The sequence below is a fragment of the Platalea leucorodia genome, assembly GCF_965183815.1.
Source record: "Platalea leucorodia genome assembly, chromosome: 19".
Classification (NCBI taxonomy): domain Eukaryota; kingdom Metazoa; phylum Chordata; class Aves; order Pelecaniformes; family Threskiornithidae; genus Platalea; species Platalea leucorodia.
Window position 1 is genome coordinate 4,806,996 of NC_138841.1, and position 24,447 is coordinate 4,831,442.

General features: G+C 47.2%; 1 protein-coding gene across 1 annotated transcript in view; it reads right to left on the reverse strand.

Moving 5' to 3' along the window:
• Positions 1-754: 754 nt before the first annotated feature.
• The window catches only part of SYT6 (synaptotagmin 6), a gene marked incomplete at its 5' end in the record, with an annotated part of 38,362 nt that continues 14,669 nt past the window's right edge, over positions 755-24,447 (reverse strand). The window contains 6 exons of the mRNA XM_082329987.1: positions 755-844; positions 6,653-6,803; positions 7,465-7,636; positions 9,188-9,308; positions 14,946-15,504; positions 17,401-17,737. Of these exons, the coding sequence (XP_082186113.1) occupies positions 773-844; positions 6,653-6,803; positions 7,465-7,636; positions 9,188-9,308; positions 14,946-15,504; positions 17,401-17,737 (1,412 nt within the window). The 3' untranslated portion in view covers positions 755-772. The remainder of the gene's footprint in view (positions 845-6,652; positions 6,804-7,464; positions 7,637-9,187; positions 9,309-14,945; positions 15,505-17,400; positions 17,738-24,447) is intronic.

The following is a 24,447-nucleotide window of genomic DNA, read 5'->3' on the forward strand; positions in this document are numbered from 1 at the left end:
TGTCCGAACCCCACTTGTGGCAATGCAGTTCTCTCCACTCCACTCCAGATAACGCGGTGATGGACGGGGGGAATGAGCAGCAGCTACGAAGGGGTCTTAAGAAACTGTTCATGCAAGTAGCTCTAAGGAGACTTCAAATACAGGGAAAAAAACAGGTTTTCCCCCCTGAGGAACCAACGGCATTTTTTTATATATGACAAAAGGAATTTGGGGGACACACTGCACAAACTTCTACCAGCTCATGAACACCTCTACATGAACAGGAAACCTGTGAACACGCTGCTGGATTTGGGCTGACCACAAGAGTAAAGAGCTGCTCGCAGATCAGAAGAAGTCCCTCGCCTTTCGCTGCTGCTCTTCTAAGCGGGCACAGACACCGCAGCAGGGCCGATCCAGATGTCCCCTCTCCTGGCCGCCAGTGCTGTCTGGGGACACTCAGAGCATCTTTGCACTTTTCCAGCCTTTGTACACACTAAAAACTATTTTACATGTTATTTTACAGACCAACCTTCCAGCTCATGTCTCAGTCCACCTTCTTCCTCTGGAAACAGATCCATACAGTAAAAGCCACAAAAAAAAAACATCACCTTGGGAGACATATTAGACAAAGACGTATTTGACCACGAAACGGGTTTCTGCCTTTACTTACGCAGGAACAACTAGGCTGGAAAGTCTCTCTGCTGCCACTGCCACTCAGCAACAAATTACTGAGACTGTAGGCCAAGTGCAAAAATAACTTGGTTTAGTCCCATTTTCCTCGCCGCGCTCTGTATCATGGTGTGGGTGGTGGTTTAGGCGAGGGACAGGAACCCTGGCTGTCAAAGCTCGCTGCCCGGCCTTGCCACTGGTGGGAGAAAAAAGAAAGCAAGTCTAAGCAAACGGGCTATACATTATTTGAAATTCTTCACGTCCCTTTACCACGTTGCCTGTCTCCTCTTCTGCTCAGAGTCTCATCTGCTCTACAGCGTGTTTCAACTTATTGAACGCCTGCGTTTAACCACTCAGGAAGAATTACTGAACAATTTACTTTATTGCCTTGTAAATCAATTCACAATCGTGAGGACCGCTCACAAAAACGGAAAAATAAACACTATCTGTATGTGCTATGAAGACAAAATTTGCTCTCAGTTTAGCTTTCTGTTGTTTCCTGGTTTAGTGCTGTTGCCTTTTTGTTTTAGAAATACTGCCTAATTGCAAAATTACTTGAGTCTTTCCGGTCTGGTAATTTGACTACACAGAAACTATGTCCACAGTGCCAGAGACATTTCTCAAAGTGGAAATCAGATCAGAGAGTCAGTGGATGCAGCAAACATTTTTTTGCCATACTTATGGGATCATAAGTTACTAGTCATCTGCCTTGGGGGCTATTATTATAATTCAAAACCATTACTCCTCATTTTGAGTACTTGCCCATCTGACCATCTTGTTTTATTAAATTCGAATGACAAATGATAGACATCTCCCAGAGACAACAGGAGGCATAGTACTTCTACTGCTTCATCCCCCCCCGGACCTATTCACCCCTCTCCTACATAAGCAGAACCTCTTTGCAAGCTAATATTAATGCTCTAGCATGTACGAATTTCACTTCTGTGGGTGAAAACTCATGTGGCAAATCGAACTGCACCCTTGCCTTGGCAAAGGCATTTCAAATGAAATGCAACTGAAAATAAGAGGCCGGGATGGCTGTGTGGTGCTCACGGGAAGGCTGAGCAAGCCACGCAGCCATTTGCAGATGGTGTCGGTGGCAGCAACACCAAAGCGCCCGGGGCCGGGGCGGCCGTGCCTCCCGCCTGCTCCGGGGGTGCATCCCCCAGCCCCAGCCTCCCCGGCTGCTGCGTGCTGGGGGCTGCGACCCTGCGGGTAGCCCTGGGTGACAGTGACACGCCACGGGGTCTGCGGTCCACGGGATGGCTGCTCATCAGCGCTGGCCCCTTCTGGGTCAGGTCTGCCCTTGCAGCACACAGAGCACGTTCGTGTTCGTTTGAAGCCAGCTGGCAGAGGCTGGGTTTTACCATTGCTTCACAAGCGTGCATTTTGATGGTTACAAAGCAGGGGCAGAGATAGGGTCAAGAATTCAGCGAGTTTCCTTCCCCAAAGAGACCAATCAGTGTAAAGTAACTCAGAGCACGGGTCTGCATCGTACAGACTGTATTTCATCAGGGCTGAGCAGAAATGAATGAATGAAGAACCTGGAAAGGTTGTCCTTCCAAACTGGCTACCTTAAGGTTTCTTCTATGTTTCTCATGTCAAATATATTTGCTAAAATCCCTGAGGAATTGATAATATGGATACAACCTCCCCATGAGAATTATCAATAAAACAACAGATAAGCAGAAATCACAATAGGAATGGGCTTTTGGCAGCGTCCTCAGCATGCTCCCTGCGTTGTTCTGTCTGCAGGGACAGTGACAACATTTGCTACTCCAAAAATGTAATGAAAACTCTTCTGAGAGTAGGTTCAAGTGACCAGCGTGCCGTGAGGAACCTGGAGATACTTTTCCTTCATTTAATTAGAAAAGGTGAACCACCCATTGTGTAATTAACAGTCAGAAACTAGGAACAGTTCAATGAGAGTCAAACATGCCCAAAAGTCTGGAAGAGGCTGGTTTTGCATATCTTTAAAGATAAATGGCTGTTCTTGATTATGGGCATGACTCAGCTCTCAGCAAAGTTACTGGGTTTTATCTGGAGAAATAGTTTAAACAAATAAATGCTCCCATGCTGAATGTCAGAGGGACTTGGCAACATCACAGACCCATTTTGCATTGCGCTGATGACGCTGCTCTACAATATAAGACAGAGTTTGTCTTTCACAGATAACAGAGAAATTTTCAGTTTTCAGAAGTCCCTTTCAAAGTCTGGAAAGACACGCCGTAATTTTATATTTCTTTTTATAGACACATCACTTAACCTGGCTGATGGACGTATTGAGAAATGCAGAAGCAGCAGCAATGGGTGGGGTGGCTGAAGCACAGCTGGGAGGCCGAGGCCACGGCAGCAGGACCTCGGGGCTGAAAAACGGGAACAGGTTTGTGCTGAGGGCAAGAGTTCATGGTCAGAGTAACTTCAAAATGCAACAGCAAGTGGGATTCTCATCTTCTGCTCACAAACTCTCCTTCTAAACAGCTGTGTGAGGAGCGTAGTACTTAGAAGCCTACAATTAGTGATTCATTTGCACATGTTCTCTTTTTAATTATGATGGTCATTAAAGAAGTGCAGTCTTTACAGTTTGTTACTCACTGTTGATAAATATGGAGCAACCAAAGACATGAAATGTAACAGAAGCAAGTTTCCCTAAAGACTCCAGCAATGAAAGAGAAGAAAGAGCAACGCCGGCTCACGGAGAAAGGGCCCGAGTCACGCCACCGACCCTGAAATGAGGTTTTGGGGCCGTGTTAGCCCAGCACTGCAGCTGGTGGAACAGGCTCCATGCTGCCCGGGGTCCTCGCGTGGGACAGGCAAGGAATCATGCCGTTAGCGCAGGAGGAGGCTGGTGGCCTGGCCCAGGGAGCACAACCCCAAGGGTACCGGCGTCCGTCTGTCCATCCCACACCGCTGTGGCGAGCAGCCGGGGGCTAGGGCCGGTCTGTCCTCCTGGTGCAACACGCCTCTGGTGATGCTTTTCCTGGTAATTTCACCAGAACCCGTGATTCTGAGCTGTAGTCAAAATACAGCATAAGCCCTTTTTTTTGGCCAGAGTTTTTTCAAGGCATACCAGGCGGGGCAGTACGCGTGTAGGCTAGTAAAGAAATTCCAGATTCCCCACCCTTTTCTTCACCCATCTGCAGCCCTGAGCTGCGTGGGGAGGGGAGGGGGCCAGGAGCTGCGGCTGCGGAGCAGCACAGGGGAGACGGCAGCAGGCACTGAACTGCTCTGTGCTCCCGGGTTAACCACTCCGGTCATCCATTGCTCAATTTATACCTTCAAAAAGACAATTCAATCCTAGCTTTCTTGCTTTCGGTTTAAGATCAAGCCCTCAATCAGGAAAGACACTGAAGTACAGCAGAGGCTGTTACTAGTCGCGAGAGCAAACAGAGAAGAGCATGAGGATCAACGAGAAAGCAAATGCTCCATTTGCTGGTGCCCAGCTGCGAACCTCTTGAAGATGAAGATGAAGATGACCACTCGGGATGCCAGCACAGCCTGGGCTCACCCCCATGAAGATACAAGGGTGAAAAAGGGATGGACGGTCAGCAGCTTCTCCCCCAGCATCTGCACTCAAGGGTAGAGGGACCGGGCAGCTGGCAGCCCGCGGGGCCTGGACCGACGGAGCCGGCAGGCGGCTCTGCCGCGGCGCGCGGCCGCGACCCTCGGCCCCCGCCGCCCAGCGCGCACCCCCCTGGCCTGGACGGCCTCCATGTGTGCGGGGACCCGGAGCTGATGGTACAGCTGATGATACAAAGCCCAAATCGCTTTTAAAAGATGCACAAACACATATGGAAAAGATGATACGATTAGTTGTAACCAATAAATGCCATTTCCCATTAATTTCTGTCCAGGAGCTGTGCCTTTTTCTGTTTGATTTTCTTTGAGCTGCACGAGGGATTTGCAGACAGCAGTGCTAAAACTTAAAAGGGCAAATAAATACAGGGACCATTTGCTTGCTGGCTCTGCGCACCAGCTTGTGGCAGAAATACCAGAACAGATGATCAGAGGCTTTTTTTCTTTTCTTTTAAGCAGAGCTCCTGACCTGTGCACTGGGGGGGTGCAATGATTCACTCAGGGTTTTTTTTCCAAAGTCCTGGGGGCTCGGCAGTGGTTTTCAAAGTACATTTTAGAAGGTGAGTCATCTTACATGCCTGCCTTTGTTTCTCTGAGTTTCATCACAATAATTATGTCTTTTTTTTTTCTATTGATTATCCAAAACTTTACAGGAGTCTTTCTTTCAAACTCCCACCTGCATCTGAAAAATAGGGTATTAAAGTCATACAAATTACAAACTGGAGAAGGCACTCCTGCCCCTGGGTCAGAGGTGGCAGCCGGTATCACGCTGTGAGGTGCTACGGGTGCTACGGACATGGAGGTAACCGATCAAATGATAGATCACTAAGCATTCATGCTGAAACTCAGCGGTCGCTGATCCCCAGCTCTCCGCGGCAGTGTGAGATGGCATATGCTGCCTGCCTAAACAGCTCTGGCTCATGTGTACGATGCCAGCGTTCCAGCATGCAAAGGCTAATGAAAGCCCGGTACTGCTCACCACCCAAAGGCAACGTTACCGTTACACGCAAAGTGCACGGCGGTTTAATTCTGTTTTGATTTACACCAGTTCTGCACAGCTGACCCTGGGTGGTTACTCCCAGTTTACAGTGGTGCAATATGAGGTCACGAAACGCCTAATCCAAGTGAGTGTGAATTTTCAGATTTCCATTATCTGATAGATGTATCTCCACTGTGTCTTAAACTAAAATATTCATTGCCAGGTTTTCCCACTGGGTGTAATTTGACCTGGGTCTAGGAAGCGAGGATATTCCTCTGATAAACCCTGGCTCTGGACAGGGCTCTGCGTTTCATCTGCGATAGAGAAATGCCCACCGAGGGACGCGGCAGTAATGAAAACGGCTGCAGAGCTCTGCTCGGGCGGCTGGCTGGCCTCACCTCGCACGGCTGCTGCTTACAAATGCTCGGAGAAAGAAAGAAACCCGGAGAGGAAGCAGACCTGCCTCTGGGATGGGCACGTCGGAATTTCAGAAACCAGCCTGATGAATATGAGCTGGGATAGAAAGCACTCAGCACAAACTGCATTCTTGTTAGAGGAAAGAGCAGCTTTCAAAGAAACATAGGGTTTGCTGCATACCAATTCAGACTACGGTGGAGGATCACCGAGCCTAGTATCTGCCTTCCAGTAGAGCTCAGTATCTGATCTTCAAAGGGAAAATAAGATGCTTTTTGCTATGTACTTTGTCTGTGGCTTTGAGGGAAAATGCCTCCTTAGCCCCAGATATGGTAGGAGGTTTTATTGCCTTTATTATACTATCACTGGCCACAAATGTTGGCTTGCTTTTCATACCTGAAGTGTCAATAGCATGTGTGCCATTTTCCACATCTCCTCCAGAATTTATGACCTAAATAAGGCAAAACCCAAAGATCCCTGTAGGAGCATGAGAAAATGGAGTGCAAGGAGGAAGACAATGCTAGAGATGGTCAAAATGGTACCCAGGCATTTCAGCCCTATTTTATCATCTGGGGCTGCATCAAGTGAATCTCTTTCTCTGGAGATGCTTAGAGCAATTATATTGGTTCTATTTATTCTCCCTCAAAGGCCTGGAGATGAGTCAACAGAAAAAACTTTTAGGATGAAAAAATTGGAACTTGAAATAGGCGATATCCCTGGACAACTTGTTCCGCAATCAGAACAGCATTCTCTTCCTTACTGCTCCCAATCTCAAACTTAAAGAAAAAAAAGAAAAAAAACAATACGGTAACAGTCACATCTGTAAATACAGCCCCTTTCATTCTTGCTTGCAAGCTCAAGGCGCTATTTCGAGACAATACGGAGATGCTTGTTTTCTAGAGTTCATTTCTGGTGAGAAAATTCCCTCAGCTCTTGTCAGAAACTCCCAAGTGAGAGCAGAAGCTCTCTGAAAGCCTTGAACCTGCTCAGTCATGCAGAGCACATGCATTAAAAGGAAAGAATAACTCCACACACCTCTTTGAAAGACTTCTTTACCTCCACTAATGGATGCCAGTGCGCGATGGGCTTGCGTGGGTATGCCAGCATCTCATTCCAGTGGTCTCTGCCCAGCCCTTCAGCATTGACCCCCACACGGCAAACCCCAATAATCTCGTTGTGACCCACTCTGAAAAACAAGAGAAAAGCAACGTGATAACGCCCGTGCATATTGCCCGTACACTGTCTAACCGAGACTTCTGACCCCATGTTATCAGAGTGCCACGAGGCACGGTGCTAGCGGACGTGGGCTGTCGTATCTGCACGACGAGACTCAGGTCTTGTCTGCTACTGTCAGCGCACGCAGCCCCCAGCACCGTGAGGCGCTGCCATCGCCAGAAATAATTATAATAACTTTAAAATGATTTGAACTGTAGATCAGTCCAGATACAGAATCTGGAAGGATGCGTGATGTAGTGGCGTACAGCAAGAAGAAGTACAAGTTCAGTAATGGATAATTCATCCACCAATTGCTGCTCAGAATGAGACCATTTACTTTCTAAAATGGGATGATGGTTTGTGGGACAAGCAAATAGCGAAGGGGGACACAGTACCCACTCAAGAAAATGCCATAAAGCAAAGGATCAGCTTTAGCATACTTACTGTTCTAGCAGGCAATTTTCCATAACCATAAATAACAATGACACTTTAACAATAAATCACTAGAGACAGATTGATGCCACAGAGCCGTGCGACCAAGGCCGCGATACTAAGGAAAACGGCTGTTGAGCTGGAAAACCTGCGCCCAAAGGGATGTTTTCCCTTCCAGCTCTGCAGACCCTCCCACCTACCGATCATAATCCATGACGGAGATAAGCAGACTGACTTGATCCATGTTCTCTGGGGGAATGTCAAAGATTATTGCTTCATTGTAAGTGGGATTAAGTGTGTTTTTCTTTATGGTGGTTTTCTTCTTTTTCAGTCTTCGCCCATCACAGAGCAAAGACACTTTGACATACGGATCTGGAGAGGAAGAGATAGGAACAGGCCTTCTGTTTATGGAGGTTTATTTTGTTACCGTCACAATATAGAAGCAGCATTACCAAAGCATGGGCTGTAAACTCCCATGAGCCAAAGGCACTCCTCGAATGTACTTTTAGAAAGAGGGATGTCTGTGTACCCATCAAACCCACCATTTCTCATACTGGTGTGAGTGCTGACATGAGGTTCAGGCACTGGAGAACAGCACTGTAGCCTTCTTGGAAGGAAAAATCAGCCATTTCCATAAGTTTTTCTGTGATAAGGGCTTGCAAGTATAAGAAGACCCCATCTCAGACCAAGAGCCCGTATTCATCAGCAGATGATAACGGGCACTGGGCACTCAGGCATTCTCGCTTGCGTTAACTGCATGGCCACAGACAGCAAACCCCGTGCTTTCTCTGAAGCAAAACTGTAACTTTTTCAAGATTTTCCTGAGAGCAAAATGAAATGCAGCATTTTGATGACCCAAACAGGCAGAGGGGGCTATCTTACAGGGATCCTTTCCTGCACTGCTACCAAAACTATCCAATTGGTAATATTATGTAGCAAAGTTACAGTGAGCAGGGGAATTTTAAAACCCATTTTCCCAACGTCAGAGAGCAGCAGAAAGAAAAGGTATTAGGGCAGCTCTGCTTCACGTGCTTTCCCCTGGCTGATCATGGCAGAATGCCCTCAAGTTACAAACAGCTCCCGTTTGCTGTAACGGCTGCTCAGGAGATTTCAATGCATTTTCAAGTAACAGTAAATGTGCAATGTATTATTACAGAAACGCTGAGCTGGCTTCATCTGAAGTCTCAATTCTCAGACATTTCATATGGTATCAAGCTCCAACTTGAGTAGAAATGTTTTCTGCAAAGACCTTTTACGGTATTGTTACTGCCTTTTATACAAGTCATCATTGAAATTCAAATACTATGATGTTGAGCTCTGGAAAAGAAACTGCTTTTCATGTTGAAATCCAGAATTTATGCATGCTGAATTTGCAAGCCAGCTCTTTGGAACCATGAATGCATACAGCCTTCACGTGACTTGATCCTAATGTTTGAGTACTGGCCACTGTACGGACGAATGCACACTCACCCGGGATTTACCCCGCTGGCCCATGATCCTTGCCTAATCTTGGGGTGAAATGATTGATTCTGGCTGGAGGGGGTTATCTGATGGAAAACCCCCTACTCACAGAAAACTGCTAGGGTCAGTATCTGCAACAGGTCGGAAGCGTCCAACCCAAGAGATGCCTCAGAGCTTTGACTCCGCAAACCCTCCGGTGGGGATGGGAAACTGCTGGCAGTCTCCTTCAATAGTACATTCAGGTACATACTAATCTCCCTCCCTGGATTCATGTCCTTGGGCTTAAAAGATAATTCTACTTTTAAAACGTTGTATACCTAAAACACGGACAAAGCTTTGTCAGGTGTTTTGCTGACGATGCAGCCTTGGCATCAAGAGACGTCTGCCCACTGTCCGTTGAGGCTACCCTGAGGGAGGAGGAAGAAGTGTGGATGGGGTCGTCCTTAGACCTCGAGCACCTACCTGAGTAACCAGTGATGTCCATAGCCTTGAGATTCCTGCATTTAATGACTGTTAAGGTGAGGCGACCTGCAGTTGGCAAATAACAAAGGGAAAACATGATCTCTCCCAGGTCCACGCTTTCCTTGAATAAAACAGAGAACACATTAGATTGGAAACGTGCAAGAAGCAGCTAGGCTGCCTCCACCCTCCACCGCCGTGCTTCGTGCAGGATTCATGCAGCACTCGCACCGAAAGAGGCTGTTCTCTAGTCTGCCGTTTTCAGATGAATGACACTTTACTATACGGCGGTGCTGCGGAATTTATTTTCCACTGTATCCCAACATTATTTGGCTAAAAATGAATATAGGGAACAGGAAAAAAAGTGCGTCCAAATGTTACAGCTTCAAATCATAGTTAAAGATAATCTTCCACTGCCTCACTATGTGCTTCCTATTGCAACATTACAGCTAATGCACTCCTCTTTTTCTGCTCCACTGCTCACGCAGAAGTGAAGTGATATCTAACACCAAATGAAGGCCATTAAGGAAATTACATTAGTATCAAGTTCTGCTTGAATATACAGTATATATCTTCTAGTGCCAAGTGTGTGACACTGACATCTATTTCTTCAAATGGAGAAATGCCAAACACAGAGCGAGATCACAGAAAGGTGAGACCTTAACATGCAGCGGGGCCGTAATTCTCTGGTTGTACGCTGCAACAAATGCAACGAGGGACTTGCTAGTACGCCTGCTGCCATCGGTTCAGTAATAGAGGACTTTGTGGGTGCCTGACATTTCGGCAGAGAATGCAGACAGCTCTAGCATGGTGATTTTCTCGGAAGTTGAGCATGAATTACCAGGTAGTTACAGACCAAGGGGTCATAGCTTTAATACAGAAGAGAACCATGAAGGGCTCCATTTAGTAGCAATTGAGCTTTTAGGTTGTGACATGCTTACTAGCATTTGGACCGCCAATCCCTTTGAGATGTCTTCAAAGAGCTAACAAAAGCAGCATGGGGCATGTATAAGTATGTATATAAATAGGGAATTAACCAGCAGATGGCACTCAGAAATGTTTGGTAGTTTCTGGATTACATAGAGGCAAATACGATTTACTCTTTTAGTGCCCCATAAAACAACTTTTACGCATAGCTCTTAGCACCTCTTGTACATACAGCTTTATCTACTACACCTCCTAAAAGCCCATTCCGTTATTGCCTTGCTCATGGGAATTCAGGAAAAAAATAAACAAACCAAAAGTATTATTTAAACTAGAAAGCATTATCATCTGAAGTCAGCAGAAGGATTTCCAAATACCTTCCAAAAATGGATTTAAAAAAATATATGTCTTATTTTGTACATACAGATCCCACATCTGTAGAGTGAACAACTCATTTATTTTGGGAAACAGAGTGTTTGATTCATTTCAATGTGATATAATGATCTGCTGTGATATAATGATCTGCTGAAAAGAAATTGTAGCTGTTAGTAGTAGACTGATGGAACTAAAAAGACGAGTAAACGCATTAGGCACTTAAAGCTTTGCTAAGTGTTAGGAGAATAGGTCTTGTTGATGGATGAGGTTTTTGCCAAAAGATTTCCTTCTCTTTCTCTTGTAAGGCAAAGATTAGATATTTATTCCACTTAGACATGCAGAATACTAATGAAAGTTATAAAAAGTCTTGATTCTTGACAAGACTTCACTTGAAAATCTTCTTAAGCACAGACGGTTCAAAAGAAACAGTGGCAGCCAAATGTTTTCTGGACAGAGCAATGCATGACTAGAATTGTAAGTACCTAAATAAACGTTGTCTCAGAAGGTGCTATTTGCTGGTAAACAAGAGTTTAATACTCTCACTCACTCAGAGTTCCCACGCTGATCTCTTGCTCGCTTTAATGAACCAACGACATCCTAAACAGCTTTCCTTCCAATGCGGCAAAATGCTCTCGAGTCGCAGCCTCACTGGCGGTGACCAGTAATGAAATAGGTGAAAACATTTACTGAGTTATTATTCCTCTACCTTCAGTACCTCCTGATGTGTCTGCCGGGAGGTAAATTTCTTGCCTCACAAAATATTGCTAAAGGTACCTTATTAAGGCACCAGAATCATTCTCATCACACACAAAAGAGCTTTCAGAGCCCCTGCAGCTTCTAACTCTTGACTTCATTTCAGCTACGGCACCTTGAATACACCGGGTTCCCCCGAGTCGGGCTGCTGTCTTGGAGGTAGAGCAGCAATGAACAGCACGACTGTGTGCTCCGAAACGTTTGGCAGTTTTACTCTGGGGTCACCTGTACCCTGAGAGCTGAGCTGAGCCGCGGTTCTTGCTGCCTGACTCCCATGTGGCCAATTTGCAGAGGACAGGGAGTTCCTGGGTTTTTACAGCGTCTTAAAATGACCACTCATCATGTGGCCAAAATTCAAATTTGCTTTTTAAAATATGGCACTTCTTGTTACCTTTAGAGGTATTCTTCCTCTTTTGAGATGAATTGCTTTACACGACAAAAAGCCCGAATGAATAACTCTGCACGGAGGAGGCACTTCGCAAGGAGCGTCTGGAGCCTGCTGCAGACACTGCCACTGCACCAGAACTAAGCTTGAGGACTGGGATTGCACCTTTTCACTTAAGTGTCTCCAGCTCCAATCAGACACTGCACCTACCAGTCTTACCTATATACTTTACTGACAATAGAAAAGCATTTGAAATAAATATTGGGAAATTATGATTAGAAATGGTTGTTCTATTCCCAAAGAAACGTGCACCTGAATCTCACTGCGTGCTGGCTGCACTGGATGCTGTGTCCTCTGCGCAGTGCAACAGCAATTAGCATTCAGACGACACGCTGGGCTGGGTCGGTTCCTTCACACATTCTTTGGTTCGTGTTGGTTTGGGAGGGATGAGAGCGGGAAGCCTCGGACACAAATGTCAGAAGAGAGCAGCCCCATATGAGCTCGTGAGAGCACCCTGTGGGCATCATCTCATCTTCTATTCCTCTCCTTGCACTGAGAGGACCTGTTCAGGGTATAAAACTAACATAAATTGTTCTTTGACCTCGTTGTATTAGGTCAAGAGATTTTTCTTTGCAACCATAGCTACAGGAGATTAAAATGCGCCCCGTGGGTACATTATTTTCTTGCAGATTATAGACATTGGGACATTTCCAAAATTCGTATCAGTACCTCTCAGGAAATAATGGAAGCTCTGAATCAATAACCTTTGCAGACTTGAAACCAAAAATGTTTCACTGATTCACAAGCTGTACGATCATTAATTAAATAGTTGAGTGCTAGCTATTTGAATAGCTTATATCATTGCTTAAGTGCGTTCCTATCTTCTTACCCACAGGATTGATCCAATGTATTATTAGTCACCCAGAGCTTTCCTCGGGTATTATGAAAACTGTATTTACCCTTCTCATTTTTGATTAAACAGAAATGTCCTTGGGTGTGTTACAACCGGCTGAGATGTACCAATATTGGCCCAGTCCCAAAGAATGGCACAGAGAGAAGGAGGGGACGGAGCCAAATGCGGCACTCAGCGTTTCTGTGCGAGCTCTGCAAGGCTGCTGCACAGTGTGTCTTGGGCATGATGCTGGCTCTGCTCCTCTCACACCTTCTTTCGAGGCTTCTCCCTCAACAACACTTCTGTTGGTGTCTCTCCACCTGGTTTTGTGGTTTATTTTCCATTAAATTATTCTACTTAGTCAGCTAGGAAAACATCCACTATTTATTGCAGAACGATCCCAGCAAAGCACAGAACATACACAGGTTAAAAACTCCATAGTCTTCTCCTGCAGCTACGTGTTTTATGTGGTGTTCCTCTAGTTTCCTCCTGCCCACAGATCTTTTCCCTCCCAACTCTTCAGGCTTACCATACTCTTTGTATGCTGATCATATAGCAATGGAAGGGAAACTCCCTGCCACCACACAAGGGACTTCACCCCAGGATTCAACACCAGGGCACGTCACAGCCAGCCTGGCAGAGCTGACAGCAAGCTGAGTCTTCAGAGGCAGCAGATGCAAACAGGTAGATGCCTCCCAGAGGCATCTGCACGTGTGATGCTCCTTGTTCCTCTCCGAGCAACCCTTTGCGAGGCGATCGGATACGCCTGGTGCCTGCTTGCCTCTTTGCCAGTGTTTTTCCTTTCATTACCATCCATTAATCATAACAGACATGGCTATTTGTGGATTGAAAGCCAAAAATTGTAAACACCCTGCGAACTAATACCATTGACTTTCCTCGTGGTTGATCCTGTGCCTCCCTCCCACCTCGCTTGCAGGCGAGATGCTCAAAAGGCAGCCCAGCTGCAGCTCATAGCACGCTCCCAGCAACGCCCCAGGGTACCTGGCAGGCACTGCGTGTATCTCGGCGTCCTTAGGCAGGCATGGCAAAAGCTGTACTGCCACAGAAGCACGACGGCCTCTCTCTGCGCCCTACCAGGGCAGCTGCTAGCCCGAGAGTTACCTACCAGGGCCAACACGCTGCACACACACTGTATTCCCTGCGGTGCCCGGGTGCTGAGCTCCCGCACCAAGTCCCAGCTGCGGCACCACAGCACAGGATACAGTGCTGCGCACGTGTGTCGGACCTCACAGCTCTCAGAAAGGTGTGAACACACTACAGTGAAAGAACATGCATTAATAGTAGTGACCAAGGGGTATAACTGATGGTACTGAGAAGAAGCTGCAGAGAGTTGCAAAGCAAATGTCTTTTGATGCTGCTGACCACAATGCAATAAATATTCATACTTGAAATTTCATTCCCCAATACAGAAAGCGGGAGAGCAAAGGTATGAGATGAGCTATGAAGGAAGTTGCAAGACAGATTTTTGCAAGTCATGGGGTTATGCCAGTCACTAGGAAAGATTTGACAGGCCCGTGCTTACAGCCACAGGGGCGAGGACATCTCGGATTCCAGTTTCAGAAATAACAACAAGAAATGACAAAGACGATGACTGACTTGGTGTCCAACTGCAAAGCAGTTCAATCATTTGTTTGCCCTCAGAACCAGCCAGGTCCTCCTGGGAGGACAGCGGAGGAGCAGACAGCTATTATGTAGAGGTTAATGTCATTGCTTCCGCACTCAGCGATCAATGTGAGAATGTGGCTTCTCCTGCCGGCTCCCTGCGACACTGAAAGTGGCTGGGACATCTCCTTCTCTGATGCTGGGTTTCACTTTCAGAGGGAATTCAACAGAGCTACTAAGAGACCCACATCAAGCTCTGGAAGAGTTGCCAGCAACACATCAGACCGCCCTCAGTGCAGTAAAGCCCAGTACCGCCGATGGCTGGCAGTGGCCCTCCAGAGCTAATTCCTACCGTTACCACGTGCACGTGGCAGGCAGCCAGAACCTGAGACCCTTCACATGTCGAAGGGATGCCGGCCAGGGAACGTACTGAACCCCTCAGTTGTTTTTTAGCAAACCTGCTATCAGTGAGATTCGCTGGGTGAGATAACAGCAAGTCATTAAGTAAGGGGATGACATTCCAGTAAACTGGGATTTTGGTAAAGCTGAGAGGCGTGCGATGGTTGTAGGTCCCCAGGGCTAACGGTACCAGCTGCAGGGAGGCAATAAACCCGTCAGCTGGCAGTTGTGCAGGACTTACCCCTTTAGGCAGTCCAGCCAAAAAGAGAAGCCCAACCCCTCCTGCCCTGGAGCCGCCCACCACACACTCGGTGCCTGTCCTCCGCATGCACAGGTACCGCGCACCGCGCCGCAGCACCGCGCTGCAAACGCTCCCAGGGCAGGGACGGCCCTCCAGAGCAGATACTCACCGTCGTCGCGTACTGAATGTCCTTCCAAATGGAAGTCTCCCGGGAAAGGTCTGAGGCTTCAAACAGGTTCTCCAAGATAACTTCTCCTATCATGTCGTGTCTGGAGAACCTGTCAAAGTCAAAGACGCTCAGGTGGAGCTTCCTGCTCGCCAGCTCCTCGTGGGGCACCGGGAAGTGGAAGGACTCATCGAAGGTGGGATTCAGAGTCTTCCTGTGGACTCGTGTCTGGAACTTGCGCTTTCTGTCGGGCAGGAGGTAGATCTTCACATACGGATCTGAGCTGCCGCAGAAGTCTTTGGCTGGCAAGTCAAAAGCCCTGAGAATTCGGACAGTCAGCGTCTCATTCTCGTAGTCGTACTTGAGAGTGAAGTTAATTTTCCCACAGGTCTTTGCTGCCTCTTTTTTGGGGTCCTCAGAGTCAACAGATTTTTGCTTATAGAGTTCGGGCTTAATGCGACCGATGCTGGTCGGCTGCTCAGCCACAGCCGGTGGGTCCATGCCGTAGTCCATGCTGGATACGTGCATTTGCCGAGGAAGGTGCCTTTTGAAGGAGATGTGCCTGCAGGAGGAATACATGACAGCTCTATGGTTTTCCAAGGACATTTCTTTCCTTTTTCTCCCCTGGGCTACTAACGCTAGGAAAGCAGGGAGAGCACAAGAACGAGTGCAATAGGTGCTCCTGACCTCTGCACGGAAACCACGTATGTTATGGAAATGAACACCGAAGGGACACCTGCAGTGGTCAAAGGAACCGATCCAGCAAATTTCCTACCTTTCAGAGTATTTGCAGCAAGCTGCGTTTTTTCACCTGTTACACAAGTAACAGCCCACAGGTAAATATATGAGACCCAACAACTCCTTAACCAAGCCATAGACAACGCAGCGTGGAGACTCTTCCCCACCTTCAGTCCTTACACTTCCAAGATGCTGGCACTAAGTTTCCCTCAGGCAAAAAAAAACTTTTAAAGTGAGAGAACCACGACCAGCTCGGAAAGTTAGGTTTTATTCTGAGTATTGCTGCTTCCAAACTTCTCCAACAGACTCTCATTAGAAACGGATAGATAATTCTTGACAGGGAGGAACGCGCAGCCTCATCTGGAAGCTGTCTCTTGCCTTGAGCTCCCTTTCAGCACAAGGGAAACTGTATGTAAGCAAAGCTTTATCTAAGCAAAGCCTAAAAGCTTTCTGTGGACTCATGGCATTATTTCAGATTATCTGCTGTTTACAAGAGCAGTATATGGAGTTATTTAACCATACTAGAACTTGTACAGCCAGAGCGTTAGCCTTCGGTGACACACGGCACTCTGAGACCTCGCTTCTCCTTGGCAGGTTCCTCAAAGGCATTTTGGCTTGGGCTAGGCTGGGCTGTGAGTCAGAGATCCCAGACTGCTGAGGTTGTTCCCCAGTGTCCCCAGGTCTGGCTGCCTGCCTGTGGTTCATGCTGGGTTTTTTTGCTTGAGAAAGTGGGTTTGAAACCTTCCCGCATACAGCCAAGCCCCACTTTGTCCTAATTCAGACAGGCTGAGCTTTTGTTTTCTCCTCCATTGGAAAGGTGTAATAAAAGCAGAATGAGTGCATGCATGACAGGGAAGCAATCAGCTGTCCAAAAAACAGTGCAGTTAAATAAAATAGTATGTGGCACAATCGCAGGTGGCACCATGTTGATTTTAACTCCAGCTTCTTCAAACAGAAGGCTGCGATCGGTGCCTTATTAATTCTGCAATACTGCAGCCAATTTTCTGAGCAATGTCTGTTTTCGCAGTTGCACTCTCGCACACATCATGGCCATGGCCAACAAAGCAAGCAGAAGTGCTGGGGCACAGCCAGGACCCTGCGATCACCCTTTCCTGTCCCAGTTTCACCGCCTTCTGTGTCAAGGAAGAGGTACCGTATTTCTCAGTATTCTGTCCGAGAAGGCATCCCAGGGTTCATACAGCCTTATCCTGATTTACTGAGCATGATGTTGACATCTCTGTCCCCGGCTGAGACAGACGCACTGAGCACAAGCACTGAGCGCAGCTGGTTCTAAGCTTGTGCAGTGAGCAATACGTCAATTCTGCTTATCTAATTGTTTCTGCTAGGAGCCACAACAACAAGAGAGAGCAAAAAGGTCTAATTCTGTCTGACAGCAGACCATCATTGATACTTCAGCCTGCCTCTCATGTTGGAACAAAATTAAAGTGGCCAAAGCATACTGACGGCTTGACACAATGAGGTCAAGTCACAGCAATAGGGCTTTGAAGCCTTCATTTTTTTAAAAGGGCCCACGGTAAGCCAGTCTTAACGCATTAATTGGTTAATGACCAATCTTTGGAAAGTAATCCAGCATGGAGGTGGGAGGGCTTTCTTTAGCCTCTCTGAAGGTATCCAAACCTCAGGCTCCATTAAACGCTTCTCCGGCCCTGCCAGCTGCCCCGAGGCGCAGCATCCCTGCGGAGCACCGCGGCCCGCTCACCTGGTGGAGGACGCAGGCTCCGTTGTTTGCCTCTGGATCCGCGTGCGCCGCATGATGTGGTCTTTCATGGACATCTGGACCTCTGCGGGGATGTCTGGCGACGTGTGGCTGATCTTCACCGCTGCCTCCAGGAAACTTATAGCACCCGTGTCCTTGAGCTTGTCTGCCATGTTCTCCTTATTGCAGCCTGCCTCGCTCTGCAAGACGGCCAAGTTAGAAGAAATGGCCTTGTTCCTCCAGGGAACCCAGCACAGCTTCCAAAAGAGAAACAGAAAAACTGCCACCAGGGCCAGTCCACACACGATAACTATCACTGCAAGGAGGCTGACGGAGAGCTCTACAGGGGGAGAGAAGGCAAGAGCGACAGGGAGAGGGGAGGAACGGGAAAGGAGAAAAGAAAAGAAAGATGGTGAGAAAGCCATAAGTAAAGGGAAGAAATGGTCCAACCTGATTTATATCACAACTAATGGAGACCTCTTAGCAGGTTCTTCAAGCAAGAGTCAAACCCAAGTGAGCATCCCCTGACAGATTTGGGACGGCTCCCGCCTGACACATCTGGGGAGAAATGAGTGTCTCCAGATGGCCAGAGCTATGAAGTTTTATACCGTGATGCTTAGACTGGCTATAAAATATCATCCTTGGTTTGTTTTGTGGCATTGGCAAACTGCTGAGTCTGAAATCGAGAATTGCAGAATTGCGTGATAGAAACAAGCTCCAGTGCTGTACCGGCAGAAACTGCCTTTTTGCTTCATACCACAGGTGTTCAGACACTATATTAAAAAAAAAAATCTATCTACCATGATCCTGGAAGCAGATTGTTGTTGTACTATCAACACTCTCATCTTGTCCAGATGTGCCCATAGGGAATAAAAAGTAAATACCAATCAAAAAAAAAACCAAAACCCACAAGCTGCTGATGCAGTGAAACCAAACATAGAAGGAAGCTGTACAGAAAGTACTACACATTCTTTCGCATTCGGAATAGCACAGAAGCTGTGTATGTTCTCTGACTCTGAGTCACTTTTACCTCATATGCTACGTATTTCAGCATTTCAATCTTTTTCTGAAAAGGAGCGAGCTTCCATACCTATGGCTGAAGAATCAGCAAAAAAGGAGATATAGATAGATATAGATATATGATCTAGGCTGTGAAATGATTCACAGCACTTCAAAAAGAGAAAACACTGGCTATTTTTAGTTCCTTTCCTACAGTGTATTAATTCCCAGATTTCCACCCAAACCAAAATTCCAAGAGTTCGCAATCACAAAGAGCACCAGTCCCTGAAGATGGCGACAGGTTTTGCCCTGGAGTTAAGCCTGCAGTGTCAGGACTACGGACGATTCAGTCGCAGATTGCTACGAGTTCAAGGGCAATTCCTTGATTGCCTGCTGTGTCATTTGTAGTGACCGGTAAAGCTATGCTCCTTAGATTACCTAAGTGCAAGTCAGGACAGAAAGACAGGGAAAAAAATATCAAACACTCCAGAAGTTTATACAGAATAACCATTACCTCTTAATCCCTTCTGTTTGTGTGTATGCTTGGACCATAAACGTTTTGCGTTACCGCATGAAACACAGCAGCTACTTACCTCACTACCTGAGAGCTGTATTTCTGAATTGTCTGAGCAGTCACAGCTGAAATGGCTCTTAGTGAGCATAAGCAGCCTCTTGTAAAACTAACTGAAGGCCGGCAGGACCAGGTGTAGCTGCTAGGAAGCGAGCGCGTCGTGCGTGGCCGGGGATCGGCAGGACGCGGCTGCTCCTCTCCTCCTGCGGCACGGGGCTGGGTCCCAAACCGGAGCTGAGCCCCTGCTCCCCCCGAGCGGAGCCGGTGCTGGGTGGGAGGCGTGGGACGGCGGCCCTGTCCCAGCAGCCGACAGCTCGCAGCGCGGCGGGACACGGCCGGCCGCGGCCGCACCCCAGGATGGGACCCGGGTCTGTTCCTTCCCCGCGGGGTCTGCGCAGCCGCCCTCGGCAGAGCGGCACAGAGCGGCCCTTTGTCAAAGCTGGTTAACGCTGACATTCGCAGCTGCAGATATGAATATTTCAGTTTTGTCCACGTGAGCTGACAGCGCCTCTGTAGATCCTGTCTAAATGTACTCAAGGCAACCAGTTTCTCACCTCCAGGAGCTCTAAGGAACGCTAGACTCACTCAAAAACGCATTTAAAACCATCATCTCCCACAAAATCCATCCTTACCAGGGAGCTTAGCTCTTAGAAGATAAACTGGCAGACTCACATCTGTGCTTTATCATAGCTCCTATAAATGTGATCCCTGACATATACTTTACCTTAAATAGAAGCCGTAAGAAGACATTCTGTTTCCTTTGGTCATATAGTTTAGTTTTGTACAGCTGTAATAACGTATTTAATGTTTAAATACGGCTGAGAAAAATCTATAAAATCTATAAAATATGAGGGAAGACTACATGTTTATCTTGAAAAAATAGCTGAATTTAAAAATTATTTAAAAAAAAAATAATAAAAAACCCAACCACCATTGGTGAACCATAGCAGCAAAGTATTCAGGAAGCCATTTGTATCAGCAGACTTTGCTAACACGCTGTCTGGGAATGCAACAGCTACTATATGTTTAGGATTTTCGCATCAGTTCTTATAAGTGAAATCTCAAGGAAGCATCAGATGCAAAATGCGACATCTACACCGGAGCAAGGCGGTTCTACTGAACACCTGGGAAACCATCTGTTGTTTCTGATATCCCAGAGGAAATGCACTGTTTTTCCACAGAATTACCTAGCTTACAAATTCACGAAGAGCTTGAGGCAAAGCTTCCTGACTGCCCACAGGTTCTTTGACTCGAAAGGAAGCCTGGAAGATGCCAGCAGGTGCATGGACAAGAATAAATGCCATCCAGAAGTTTTTGCAACTTTTCCTCTTCCTCACCAGCCTCCTGTGCATGTCAGACCGCACCAGTTATTTTCTGCTGTAGCTCCAAGGTGGAAATACAGACCACTCTTGGGGTGAATAAAGAGGTTTTGCCTTATTCAATAATAAATAGGATTGTACAAGTCAGCAGTGGAGCTTCCTTAGAGATTTGGCTAAATGTATTCTCACCAAAGCAGAGAGGGCAGAGGTACCACTTTCCTGGACTTTCAGTTAAGTCTTGGAATTGTGCCCAGGAAACTCCGTGTCAAACAGTTTCATAAGAAAACTTAAGAACCTGGACTTTTTGCAAATACGTCTATGTTGTTAGAAAAGAAATAGTTCCCATGCAGAATCTGTCACTGCTGGGAGTTGTTACGTGACAGGAAAGTTTCTGTTAAGGTACTTCTGCCCATTCCAAGGAGTTATATTCCATGCATGAATCCGCTGGCACACCAGACTCATTAATGGAAAACATCAGAAATAATCAGTTACCCCTTCTGAAAACCTGTTGCCAGCTTGAGAAAGATCTTAGGTCGTGTCACTTCTTGGTGAGCTGGCGTTCATAATGGATTTGACAGGATTCACAGATACTTTTATGCATGACCTCCTACTCTTTCCTCTGACGGCTCACATAAAACACAAGTAGAAGGGATCAGAATTTTACAGACATTTTGTAAGCATCTGCCTGGGAAGAATATTGGTTTGTCTGAAGATGACATTGAATTCCCCAAGACTTTTTTGTGACTTTTAAAGTTAAATATCAGTTGGACAGAGTTGACCTTAATTGATTTAATGAGCTTTCTCTTATGAATTTGAAAATACCAGTTACTTGAAAAAAAATACTTAGCATTCAAAATGTTATGCTTTAAATGTCCTTTAACTTACCAGAAACTGTAAAAACAAGATAATTCCTTATCTCACAGAAGATGCCCCAGGGCAGAGGTTGCTCAGGTGTCCCTGGCGTGGATGGAGGTAAGGTCTGTTCCCCTCAAGACTTCTCCAAAGGCAGCACAGACCAAAAGGACACCTCCGCCCAGGGGAAGGATTGCCTCCTTTGTTTACATTATCCCACCCTGTGCCACGTTCGGAGCCAAGGCTTCGGAGCCAAGGGTTTGGGTAAAGGAGGGTAAAGGATGGCAAAGAGGGACGTGCCCGTGTCCGGCAGTAAGGAAGGGCTCCGTCTGCCACAGAGCGGCACAGCAATAGTGCAGCCTCTGCTTTACCGAGCGTTTCCCGCCCCGCAGCCAGCTCGCTGGAGCCACCGCTCGCGCCATCGCCATCCTCAGCAAGGGACGCAGGCACATTATCGCTCTGAGAAATGTCCTGTCTGAGGAAAAATACAACAAGAGCTATGTTTCTATTCTATTCTCCTCTAAAAAAATAACAGTGAGTTATTTGTCGCTTTGTTATCAGGTAAGCAGGGCCATACAAGTGCAGAACAACTTCAGCCATTCCTCACCCTGTTCTTATTTAACTCGGTGCTGGTACCTCATCCTAGCCCAGCTCCCTTGAGAGACACAGCAGAAATTGCCATGTTAGAAAATGGCTTTTATTACAACTTGTAATTTCAAAGCTAAAGCTTAAAAGGAGGAGGTGGCAAATACAAATTAACACGGCTATTTTCCAGTCTAGGTCCCCCCTGGGAGCGAGAGCCCCTTCCCGGAGGAACCCTCAGCTGGAAACTGCTTTTGGCTACAAAGCAGCAATGACGAAGCTCTCGCATGACTAACGAGGAGGGAGGGGAGACCGAGCAGCAGGGAGGACACGGGCACGGACATGAACATTTACCTGCATGAGCTGATACGCTTAGGCTAAGGCACTGAGATGTTATTCACCTAGTGGAACAGAGACGGCTCCTTCAGGGGTGGTCTGCCTCACTTATGAAGGTCTTTTTGAGGTAGAGGTTTAGCATGGTACATAAAGCAAAAGAGAAATTGTGAATTTGTGACCCCCTATGTTTCTGTGTGCACCTGAACTCCTCGGAGAACTGAGGCTTTGTCCCGATCCCTACAGACACAAAGCGCTATTACATCTCCCAGCAATGCCCCAGAAGTGACCATCAACAGCCGCCAGCAGCAGTCCTGGTCCTTCGCTGCAAAGCAGAGACCTTCACCGAAAGCATTTCCACACCAGGAGAACCGGGGAAAGGCTCTCCTCGGCTCGGGAAGGAGCTTTTGATGAGTTGTGCCACAGATTCCCCGTCAGAGTAGCTGATGGAGAGAAACAGAGATTTCTAAACCAGAAAGCCACTTGCTGCCCGGACAGACATGAGCACATCCACAGGAAGGCCCACACGGATCATGGTCTTTGCTCTGCTTTCCTTTAGTGAACAGGAGAAAGCAAGCTGTACCTGAGAGGCTAATGATAAATGATCATTTATCACCACTTACGCCGTAGGAGGTACTGCTAAGTGTCAAAATTGAGTCAACGGAGCTGCTGCTCTCACCCCTGCAGCCTGGCGTAAGGGAATATAATGAATCAAAGTCTTTAGAGACGGCACAAACAGCTTAGGTCGACTTGTTACAAAAACACCACTGCGCTTTTGTTTCCTTGCAGCAGCAGCAGTTATGTGTCTGTGAAGGAACCGGGGGTGAGGGCAGTGAGAAGCCGGCTGGGTGATGCTCGGGAGCTGCGTGGCCCAGGACCGTCCCTCGCCCGCGGTAAAGGCAGCCCCGGCAGCACCGTGCTCCTGGAGCCATCAGGAGCAGCGGCAAGACCAGCACAACAACGGGGACGTGCAGGGACACCCCAAGGGAGTGGGAAGGGACACAAGCTGAGAGACCAGATCATATTTAAGCATTTAAATACAAGCAAGTTTCACAACGGTGAATATCTGGCAGAGGACTCAAGCAGTGAAATGCTCTTTGACAGAACGAACTCACTGCAGAAAAGACCTGAAGCCGACAGCGAGCAATGGGGATGCCAAGAGCACAAAGGAGATGGCCTGAAACCTATCAACTTTACCAGCAAACAATCTCGTTTCTCTTCTGACTTGACTTCTTGGTTTGTTTTTACTGTTTTTGTGGCATCTCAAAACCTTGCTATTGAGCCTTACAACAAAGCTCACAGAATGGCTCAAAACTATAAAACTTCTGAGAAGGTCACTACTCTCTACTGCCTTTCAAATAAAAGATGAGATGGCCCAAGGCAGGACAAAGGGACAGGGGAGCAGTTTAAAACTGTAAAGCTAAAAGCAAATTCAGGAAAGGGGGATCATTTCTCGGTTAGCCCAGCCCCTCCCTTGCCCTGGCACCCACGCACTCGGGAAGCAGCTCATCAGTACAACTACCCATTTTGTTTCATCTTGGATGGGAACTAATTAAGAGAATATGGCGGAACTACCTTTCAGCTTTATGTCCCTGATGAGTTCACAATACCCAAACTGAGTTACCAAAGGGGATAATTAGCAAAGTCCAAACAGAAAACGATTAATAATATGACAAAGCCATGATTACAACAGTCTATTAACTGCAAGACAATACTGGTCTAATTATGGCAACATTGACTTTTATTACTGTGAAGTAGCTTGCACTGTCATTAAAGAGATTCACGGATAACTCTGAGTTTAATGTGAAGAGTTATATTTAATAGCTTGAAGATGTAATTTAGCTTTCCTTCCACCCACTCCCCATAGAGAAAACAAAATATGTTTGATGGCTCTCTCAGCACTCCAGCATCTATTAGTCATTCCAGCTACCTGTTGGATTTAAACACAGTTTGAACACCACGAGTGGCAGTTCAAGGGGAGGGTGAAAAAATTAAATGCTATAGGCTGAGGCCCAGCATGAGGCCAGGCTCCGGCTGGAGGAGTTCAGCTGCAGCGGCCACCAGCCACCAGGACGCGTGCCACTGACCCAGCGGTCCCCTTCCCGGAGCCCCCCAGCACCTGCGAGAGGACAGATGCGTTTCTGCAGGCCCTGGAGCACCCAGCGCAGCTCCCTCGCCAAAGCAGCGAGGGCGCTTTGACCTGACGTTCTGCTGAGGTTGGGTACCGGCAGCGCCGCCGCCGCGGCACGTTTGGTCCCACAGCTCCGTCGTCACGCGCAGACCCAGACAAAGCCTCTGACCCCATCCTGCCAAGAGCAAATGGACATCTTCCCTGCAAGAGGTTCTTGCTGGTAAGTTTTCCAGTGGCCAGTGGAAAATCTTAACATCAGGGAG